The sequence below is a fragment of the Argentina silus genome, assembly GCF_951799395.1.
Source record: "Argentina silus genome assembly, chromosome: 10".
NCBI lineage: Eukaryota > Metazoa > Chordata > Actinopteri > Argentiniformes > Argentinidae > Argentina > Argentina silus.
Window position 1 is genome coordinate 9,144,730 of NC_139664.1, and position 9,811 is coordinate 9,154,540.

Sequence of the window (9,811 nt, forward strand, 5' to 3'; positions counted from 1 at the left end):
CTACATTACATTTATGGCATCTAGCAGACGCCTTTATCCAAAGCAACTTACAACAAATACATTTGTCTAAGTAAGTGAATCATCTATCCATCAGTCGTCATAAGAAAAAGTAATTATGCTAGGACCAGGGGCTATTGGCAGTCACAATGCTAGAAGAAGGAATAATTACTCTGCAGTCCTGACAACAAGGATTGTGTTTCCACCTGGCTATTTATTTAGTAAGATCAGAGAAAGAAGAGGTAGCCACTTCAGACATTGCGATACACGGCGTGACTGTGCACCTGGCTATTTTAGTAAGGTCAGTGCAGAGGAGAAAGAGGTAGCCACTTCAGACATTGATACAGCACTTGACTGTGCCAAAGGTTAAACACGTCAGATCGCCCTGTGTGGACACACGACTAGAACCAACGAGACAAGCATCAGAACCAAATCATTTATTCAAAATTAAAAGGCAAATGGTTTAACAGGCGTTTATACATTCTGTACATTATTACTTGACATGATTCTGTCCATGAAACGTTATCACAGGTGCTTCTCACGCAGGGTTCCAGTGGAACAGCAGAGGCATCAGTACAGCTTTAGCACAGGCTGGCAGAGAGAACTGTACCCCCATAGATGTGCACCGCTTCCTTTGATCATTATTTGTTCACACATTCATTCCCAGTGCTTTTCCCAGAGTTAAAATCAGTGCAGATAACCACAGCAGAGGAACACATGATAATGAAGACATATTTGGCTGTATTTCACTCACTTCAAAATGTCCAGGCTTATAAAAGAAATGATGGTTTGAGACCGCTGAAGAGATGTCATAAGACATCGACTTGGCATATTATGTATTGTGAATTGTTAGGAATTAAATAAAATAAATTAAAATATGTGGCTTAGAAGAAGGTGCTCCAAGTGGGAATTCTAGATCTATGATCAGGATTCCCTTGTCTGATCATTCCGGGGGAACTAGCTATGCTCCCATAGACTACTCCTTGTGTCCTTTAGCGCAGCGGGAGCATGGTTGTGTTGTTAATACTGTAATGCTGAGGACCTGTTGGTTAGGGTTGTTGAAAATGCTTTGGACATGTTGATAATATAATGCTGACTTGGCTGGATAATGAAGAGGATCAGACTGTAAGAAAGGAGTCGAATGTCCATGGCTCTGGCTGTGTGTGTTTGGGTAGTGGTCAGTTTGTGGTACAGCTGAGTGTGATGTGAATGTGAGTGAGTGAGTGTGAGAGTGAGTGAGTGAGTATAAGTATATGTGTGTGCGTGTGTGTGTGTGTGTGCATGCATGTATGGTCAGAAAGGTATCCAATGCACCAGGGATTTCCAAACCACACACGGTCGTGTGTGTGTGTGTGTGTGTGTGTGTGTGTGTGTGTGTGTGTGTGTGTACAGTCAGTGTGTGTTCCATGCAAGTGTGAGCAGGGAGTGGGCTGGAGCACTGGAGGGAATGAAGCCTATAGCAGGATGGCACACCTCAAACTGGACGTCCTCTGACGACCTGCAACACAAACACATAAACACAGTCTCATATCAAGTGTTTACACAAACAAGACATGGTACCACACATTGTTTCATTAAGAATTTACATGAACAAACACACACACACACACACACACACATACACACACACACACTTTCACCCACCTGTTGAGGATGGTGAGCACTACTGAGCCGTCTGGCCTAACGAAGGCGGAGCTTTCCAGAGCTGTTGTTTCCTGACTGACGGACACGCCTACTCTCTGAGACCCCTCCCACAGGAACTTACTGTAAAGCACACCTTATTCAAATCCTACATTTCACCCATCCAACTGTGTTAGATCAGTGATTACTTAAAGGAAGAGAGGAAGAATGAGTGAACAGAACCGTACCTAAAGTGGGCCATGCTGTAGAAGGTGGGTTGCTTGTAGAACACGTCTCGGCTGTGGTCAACAATGATGGGACTGTCCACAAAGTTCTTAACCCAGTTAGGCCCACCACCAAGGTCCAAGGCCAGGTTCCAGTCTGTCCATCCCACTACATAGTGATTGAGGTCCTACAGGACAGAGAGAGAGAGAGAGAGAGAGAGAGAAAGAGAAAGAGAAAGAGAGAGAGAGAGAGAGAGAGAGAGAAAGAGAGAGAGAGAGAGAGAGAGAGACAAAGTGAGAAAAGGACAGGCAGGTTTAGTGTCTTGATTGTGTTGTCGTGTTGCATGGCATTGCATCAGCATAAACAAAGCAGTCTGATTCTCAGGAGGGGAGAGAGTGAATGTTCCCATGCAAAATGAATGGGCAGAAACAGGCAGGGAATCAGATTCCATTCACCAAGGAGAAACAAAGAAACAAAGAAAGAGAGAGAAAAAAAACAGAAAGAAAGGAAGAAAGACAAAGAAAGAAAGGAAGAAAGAAGTTCCAGTTTCAGTTTGCACTTGTTGCCCTAGTTGCTAAAGAGTACAATATGAATCTGTTTAACCTGCGCTGCAGGACCTTACAGAGACACTTTTGTATGAGGAGAAGAACAAAGGTGGTGGGTGACACCCGACTTATTAACATCTTACAAACTCTATTGAAGGTCATAATTACAATAACGTGACATCACTTTCATAACATTTCATAACATATTTGGATTTATTCAGTATTGGATTAGCTGTAAGTAGGGTGTCATGTTGAGCTCACCTGGATGATGTCGTGGGCATACTGCTCGGCCCTCTCCCAGCTGCCCAACTTCACCCCCCTGTCTGTGGGACTCCAGCCAGCGCAGGCCTCTGTGCCAAACAGGTAGTACTCTGGGTACAGGTGGTGGGTCGTGGCCAGGCTCAGCTCGGCAGGCACAAAGCTGTCCATGTACCAGTGGACACCCACACCGTGGATATACCTCCCCGCACGTAGGTCACTCAGCACCTGGGGAGAGGAGGGGCAGGACATACTTTTATTCCAGTGACATTTTAGCTTCTCCGCTTTCTCCTTCTCACTCTCCCTCCCTCCCTACTTCTTTTCCTGGCCCCTCTACATCTGAAATGTAAATGATAAAAAGCCCCCCTGTTCTCTCCAAAGTCTCTCCCTTACATCTACCCCTCTTTCCCTCCCTCCCGGCCTCCCTCCATCCCTCTCTCACCACTTTAGCCCAGTGAGGCAGCAGTAACCTGTTGTCATCCAGGATTATGAGGTGTGTTTTGGGGTGTTGGGAGGCGTGAAGGGCGGGGCCAAGGTCCAGACCCACCCAGTCCCTCTGCTCCTCCGGGGTGAAGCCCATAGCCTGGAAACTAAAGCAGAGTAAAGACTTCACATTCAAACTGTATGTTATTGTACATAGAAAGGTAGGTGTCATCTACCAATAATTACACGGTATCTGTGTAACTCAGTCATCAAATTCCTTTCCTCTAGCTTTTCCCCCCATTGATCAAGTTGCCAGCGAGAGGGAAGACCAGCAAAAACTCTAGTCCTAGAAGACCAGGTTTGTGTACCGTTGGTGTAATGTAATATGAAATGTAACCTGTAGTTTGTCATCCGTCCAGCAGAGGGCTCGTTCCCTGTGGTCATTGCCCAGAATGACAGGTTGTGTTTGGCATACTCCTCCAGGAACCTGTTAGAACAAGGAAAAGATACCCAGTCTCAGTCACTTCCTATGACCCAGAATAGGTCCTGACCTGCCAATTGAGAGACACTGGGAGGTAGAATTGTGCCCAGGTCTTGTATACACTTGTAATACCTGACATAGTATCGTGCCCAGGTTTTGTGCTCCTTGCCTCCAGGCTGACCCTTCAGGGAGCCCTTGCCTATGAGTGCACCATTAGTCTTCAACCAGGCGGGGGCGCTCCAGGCACTGGCCAGCAGAGACAGGGGGCGGGGAGACAGGGCCTGGGCACGTTGCAGTAGGGGGATCTGAGAGGATGAGTGTAATGAAAGAAGAGGGAGACAGGAGAAAGAGCAGAGGGAGAGGGAGAGAGCAGGTGTTTGAGGTTGATGCAACATCTTTATCATGTAAAGACTTACAGTATGTCTGCAACTTTGTGTGCGTGCATGCGTGCGTACCAACCTTCATGTTAGTGTCCTCGGGGGCGAGGGTGAAGTTGTCCAGGTTGTAGTCTCCAGGCGTGTCAGCGTAGGTGTACAGGCGGGTGGAGAAATCACAGCTGGCCATGGGCACACGCACCACACTGTACCCTATACCTGTGTCACACCGTGCACCATCAGTAAAGGGGTAGTTAACCACTGACGTTAGCAGATGTTGATGCTTTTTGAAGATTTCGTTCTTAGCCCGGCTAACACTTTACCTTGGGTAGAGAAGTACTGATGCAGTAGCTGGTCCTGTGTCGCAGGGGAGAGGGACAAGATGTTAATGGCTGCTGAGTCTGTCATGGCTCCTCCGAAGCCCCGGATCCTTTGGTACTTCTGGTAGGGAACGATGGTCAGCCTGAGAGCTGAGAGGGGGTTGCAGGAGAGAAGGGCAGGAGGGAGGGAAGGAAGGAGGAGGAGAGAGAGACACATACATGGTTCATATCTAAATCAATCGCTGCAAAAAGTTCTGCTCTACTAAACATTGTAAACTAATAGTGCCTTGCTTTCTCATCTATTCCCACTCACAAACACCTGTCTCTGGTCCACTCACCTGCCCCAGTGCTGTTCCTGTGTACCTGCCCCTGGCCTCTCTCCAGTCTGCTCCCAGCCTGGCTGCTCATGAAGGACACGAACTGCCCGAGCGGAGGCAGTGTGACTGATCCGACACTGTCACAGTGTGTGGAGTTACACTCACACACCACTGAGCCATGGCCGAAGTTACGCGCTACACACTCATTGCTCCCTGTGGAGAAAACAGAAACATGCACATATATAGACATACTGTCATTCAGGGTCAGTTCATATGGGAAACTTGATTATACAGTAGCGAAGATGGATATGATATCTAAGACACAAGATGGACAACATAATAAACCGACAGCGGTAGATAATCCAGTGTGGCAGATCTATGAGAACAGTAGGACAACAGTGTGTGAGTGACATCTGTTATGTCAGTCTTGTGACAGTGTTCTGTAGGCTGTCAAAAGGCTCAATTAAACTGTTGATGGAACTATGTGCAGTGAGGATGCATGAGGACCCATGTGATAACAGACTGGTCAAGTGCCCTTACCTGTAGAGAGTGTTGCTACTGCTGACAGTAGAGCGAGAGTTAGTTGGACTGTCGGCAGCGACAATGCCATTTTATCTGTGTGACACAGACAGAAAGTGTAGTGGTAACATGCGGACAGGGGCTGCTACACAATTATCAGCTGACAGTCATGCCTTTGCTTTAATGTACTTTACGCGCAGCTAATAAGTCAATTTCATTCACTGCGATACAGAATAACTAGTTCTTACCTAGTTATGATCCGGATCTTTGTCATGTCATGAAGTGTACTTTAAGTTAGGGACTCGCATGTCCCACAGATCGATTTTAACAGCGATTTCCGGGATTCCTAAAGTTGTGGACCACGGCAGTCATATGACAGGGACTACGTCACATCGAGGAGAATCTCCTGTGCAATGTGTTGTGTCTGCCGCCAGGTGTCGCCAGGTACTGCTGTTTATGAGATCAAAGTAACGACTGCTTTCAGCTCATGAGTCATAACCACTGATATGAGCCGTGAAATAATTCTCCACTCATAACTCTAAATACAATTTGCCACCTATCTGATGACCTTTGTCGATTGTATCTTAGTAATGTCATGTGATATACTACAACATAATGTAGAATCCACAATTGTTGATGAAATACATTCATTTGAATGTTCAGAAAAATAAAATGTTCTTCACAAAATAAAATGCGAGAGAGATGAGAGAGATGAATAAAAGACATGCAATTTTCATATAGATTTTTATTATGAAAGAGACATACAGTATCATGCAGCACGACAGAATAATTTATGGAGGGATACACACATATATATGGATTATAACATTGAAGTTACATATATGTGTGTGTGTGTGTGTGTGTGTGTGTGTGTGTGTGTGTAGAGCTTCACAGGAAGGCGCATATTCTATCCAGTGCGGAGGGATTTCTGTTGCTCAGGAAAATGAGTTCTTTCTTCCCCTCCTCTGTCCGACCTGAAGAAAAGAGGAAAAAAAGATGGATAGAACCCGGAAACATTCACCTTTAGCACAGTGTCCCCCACCTCCCACACCCCATTCACGTACTGTGTGGGTGTTGCAGCCAATGACGGTCTACATAGTAGAGGTAACAGCTCTCAAACTCTTTCTCACTGTAGTTGGAGACTGGCACTGGCACGAAGGGGTCCATGCTGTCAAAGCCAACCTGAGGGGGAAAGAGAGAAAGAGAATGTGTTCAACAACTTACCTGGTCAAATCAATGTTGTGTAAAGTACAGGATATGTTTATATGTAAACAAGCGAGATTAAAATTAGCCCGAAAACAACTTCTAGCCACCTTCCTCTTGCTTCTACCCCTATTAGACTCTTCCCCTAAACTCTACCCCTGACCCTTATTCCTATGGTGTCAGCCGTTCTGAAAGGGTCAGATAGGTGCAGGCTATATGGCAGAATCTCCCCTCTCAACCATGGTCATGGATATGACTCTATCGAACACAACCCTATAACCCCAATTACCATATTATATCTACAACATTAAATCTGCAACCATCGAAGGGCAAGCTGCAAAGAGTTGTTTTTGGATTGGGCCCACGTAAACACAATGAACCCCTCACCTCTCCCAGCAGCTCCTGTGGCAGGTAGGCGGAGCTTGGAACGTAGAGAGAACCCGTTTGAGAGAGAGATGTGATGACAGCCCCTCCACACTGTGTGTGTGAGAGAGAGAGAGAGAGGAACGTAAATGAAAGTCAAATATTGAGTGTCTTTCTTTCTAAGAATAGAGCACAACATGACAAAAACATGTCATGGATTCATCCAAATCCTCACCCAATCATTCTTCACCATCTTCTTCAGGTTATGAACCAAGGTCAACTCATCTGAAGTCACCTGAGAGAGAGAAAGAGAGATCAACTTCTCACAGACCAATCGACAGAAAACAACATTTCTGAAGAACCAGTAAGCGGAGGAGTGCATTCTTACCGGACTCTTGTCTTCCTTCTTGAGCGTTGTCCTCCCCCAGAGAGCGTTCACTCCATCCACAACAACAGCCAGCCTGAACCCTGCCTCTGCCTCCTCAGTCCCCCCGGTCTGCAGTCTCAGCTCCTTCAGAACAGCCCCCACCACATCACTGCTGCTCTTCACACGAGACACTCCCTAAGGGGCACAGAGGGGATGGAATCAGAGGATGCTTCCTCACAACAGGATTGAAAATGTGTGTGTTAAACTGCAAAATCTTTGATTTCCTAGCTGTATTTCAGTACACCAACTTTAGTCAGAGCACACACAAGTTATATACTTAAGCCATACACTCATATTAGATAGGAGAGTGTATCCCTTTTCAAAAGGAGGTGTAGGACTCACCTGGTCCACCAGCTCTCCTAGGGTTCGGCCCTCGTCAGTGAACTCCCTTTTAGTCCAGACGTACCGATGTCTCGTCTTTATCTGTTGAAAAACAGACATTTAGGAGAGGTTAGGGGTTAATTTGGAATTGGATAAGTCTCAATGTGTGTTTGAGGAGGAAGTGGTACCTTGGAGAGGAAGTGCTCATTGGTGATTCTGAAGTTGCGTAGCCAATTAGAGGCCTCCATTGGCTGGTCGAACCGAGCAGTATTGAAGGAGGAGGGCAGCAGCTCCCTGCTGTTCTTCACCCATAGGTGGGCTATGGGAGGGAGAAGGGGATAGGAGGAGGTTGGTATTGACAACAGGTACAATCATAGAATGATGATATCCATGAAAACAAATGTCACTTATATATATTTTTTTAAAACACTAATCTGTAAAAATGTGCAGTTGTTTTCACCGTTCTGAGTGTGTGTGAGTGTGTGTGTAAGAGGGACTCACCATCTGGTATGTGTAGTACCAGCCAACCCTGTGTAGAGCAGTAGTGGGCTGCGTGACAGAGGGACATGGTCTTCCCACTGCCCTTCACCCCATCTACACAACCAGTCAAGGTCAACAACATAATACACTGTGTGCAAAGGTATGTTCAAGTATGATCGTGCGTGCGTGTGTGTGTGTGTGTCTGTAAGGATACAGAGCAGGTAGCGTAAAGCAGGTTTGCTGTAGTCCGCTTTCTTCAGGTAGGAGATGAGCTCCAGAGCAGGCTGCCTCACCATCACACATGCCTCATTAAACGTCTTCAACTGGACGAACACACACACACACACATTAATATCTGTACGTGGACAATTCTTTTCTTTTTTTTAAGAACCATAAGACAAATAGACCTTGTTAGACATCTTTATCTAGGAAAGGATAGAGTCAGTCACAATCTAACACAAACGTACCTGTTGTTGGTAGCGTGGGGGTAGGCCGTGGGGGAAGAGCGCGTGGATGTGTGCGGGGGGCAGAGTGTAGTACTGTCCAAGATGCAGCTCTGACTGACGAGCCTGACAAACAGACAGAAAGGAACACTGTAGTCACAAACAGGTGTCATATACAACCCTGGAATGGCATATCATATCATTGCATATTATAATGGGAATGAACATATAAACAGAAAGTTTGTCTGGACACCTACTAGGTCAGCATCCTGAGATCTCTAGCTACTCTACCTACCGGATCGCTCTCCTGTGTTCTGAAGATGGAGAGCGGCTCATGACTCCTTCCAGTTTCCACCACGACTGCCTCCAGCTGCTGGCCACACCCACTGCCATGGACCTGTCGCACCTGTGCTACCTGACCATGACATTATCAAACCACGGGTTATATCAGCTGCGACTGCAACCCTGACATAACAATTCATCATTCAAATCATTAGCGGTCAATGGATGCTTGTTATGTTTCTATTTATCTTCATATTGACAAATCTGTTCTATGCATTGTATACATATATGAATGATTAATACACACAGCATAATCAGAATAACTGGGTGCGATGGACCAAGCAGGTGAATGTCACAGGATGAGATTTCAGCCAGGGAATTGAACTCACCGCTTGCCGTAACCTGAAGGACAGTCTGTGAAGGGCCATGGTCTGGAACATGGTCTGGAATATATATAAATTCAGGTCAGTATCACTGATCACAGGCTGACAACCTATCAGACTTTATATACAGTATGAGGAGGTGTTTGACAAGGCCCCTGGCCCCCATAACATGCCCAGCAAAGGTAGCTTACAACACAATAGCTGATCATCTGAGAACAGTTTGGTACATACAGTTGGTATGGTATATTCGTATTGAATATCTATATTATATTAACTGTGTATTGACAGCAATACATGATAGTTATGCCAGCACTTAGGTTTGCCCTTATATTAGCTGGTTAGCTAACAACGTTAGCATAGTAGCACACATCTAGCAGCAAAACTAAGCAGCCTAGCTACGTAACGACTAGCTACTCACCAAGCAATAAGCTAATTCATTTAGTACACATTCACAATGCACTTATGAATTGTGGCAAGGTCATCTAATTACAGAGGGTATTGAAATGATGGAAAGTTGCACAATCTCGGTCGAACTGTCACGGTGCTGATGCCATGGACATCGCCATTTTGGTTTGCAGACGAAGGAACTGACGTATGAAGGAATGGATCCTATCCATTGCTGTGGAGATCTGAGATTCTGCGGTCTGCAGAGCCAGACTTTTAGACAGGTGTCTTTATGCAAGGTAAACAGTAATAATGTTTAGCGTCCATTCTTTATGTATAACTCTTCTCGAGCGCAATGTGTGAAAGGTCATGAGCAGAACATATAATTATGTTTTTTTCTTATATTTTCTGCGTGGTGGATGATAGAAGTCAAAATAATCAAGTTC

The 9,811-nt window shown here is 45.6% G+C and overlaps 2 protein-coding genes across 2 annotated transcripts; both read right to left on the minus strand.

Moving 5' to 3' along the window:
- Positions 1 to 210: 210 nt before the first annotated feature.
- On the minus strand, positions 211 to 5,434 carry gba1 (glucosylceramidase beta 1). Its single transcript, XM_083679764.1, has 12 exons — positions 5,328 to 5,434; positions 5,101 to 5,175; positions 4,582 to 4,773; positions 4,247 to 4,393; positions 4,009 to 4,142; positions 3,682 to 3,854; positions 3,466 to 3,555; positions 3,088 to 3,235; positions 2,649 to 2,873; positions 1,866 to 2,029; positions 1,642 to 1,761; positions 211 to 1,495 (listed from the first exon to the last, which is right to left on the minus strand). The coding sequence occupies exons 2-12, from the start codon at positions 5,168 to 5,170 to the stop codon at positions 1,390 to 1,392; spliced, it is 1,569 nt and encodes a 522-aa protein (XP_083535890.1). The 5' UTR covers positions 5,171 to 5,175; positions 5,328 to 5,434; the 3' UTR covers positions 211 to 1,389.
- Positions 5,435 to 5,924: 490 nt separating this feature from the next.
- dap3 (death associated protein 3) lies at positions 5,925 to 9,546 on the minus strand. The gene is made up of 13 exons (XM_083678237.1): positions 9,400 to 9,546; positions 8,988 to 9,041; positions 8,612 to 8,731; positions 8,341 to 8,442; positions 8,088 to 8,196; positions 7,895 to 7,987; positions 7,582 to 7,712; positions 7,415 to 7,495; positions 7,034 to 7,207; positions 6,881 to 6,940; positions 6,670 to 6,759; positions 6,144 to 6,261; positions 5,925 to 6,053 (listed from the first exon to the last, which is right to left on the minus strand). The coding sequence occupies exons 2-13, from the start codon at positions 9,036 to 9,038 to the stop codon at positions 5,968 to 5,970; spliced, it is 1,215 nt and encodes a 404-aa protein (XP_083534363.1). The 5' UTR covers positions 9,039 to 9,041; positions 9,400 to 9,546; the 3' UTR covers positions 5,925 to 5,967.
- Positions 9,547 to 9,811: the final 265 nt, after the last annotated feature.

What these genes read in the sequence shown, in the direction of transcription:
- dap3 (XM_083678237.1), bottom strand. Translation starts at nt 9,038, where the DNA reads ATGTTCCAGACCATGGCCCTTCACAGACTGTCCTTCAGGTTACGGCAA. An exon ending in GGTACTACACATACCAGATG is followed by an intron (nt 7,713 to 7,894) that starts GTGAGTCCCTCT and finishes TCCCTCCCATAG; the next exon opens with CCCACCTATGGGTGAAGAAC. An exon ending in TTGGCTGCAACACCCACACA is followed by an intron (nt 6,054 to 6,143) that starts GTACGTGAATGG and finishes TCTTTTCTTCAG; the next exon opens with GTCGGACAGAGGAGGGGAAG.
- gba1 (XM_083679764.1), bottom strand. Translation starts at nt 5,170, where the DNA reads ATGGCATTGTCGCTGCCGACAGTCCAACTAACTCTCGCTCTACTGTCA. An exon ending in CCGAGGACACTAACATGAAG is followed by an intron (nt 3,855 to 4,008) that starts GTTGGTACGCAC and finishes TCATCCTCTCAG; the next exon opens with ATCCCCCTACTGCAACGTGC. An exon ending in GTGCTCACCATCCTCAACAG is followed by an intron (nt 1,496 to 1,641) that starts GTGGGTGAAAGT and finishes TTTGTGTTGCAG; the next exon opens with GTCGTCAGAGGACGTCCAGT.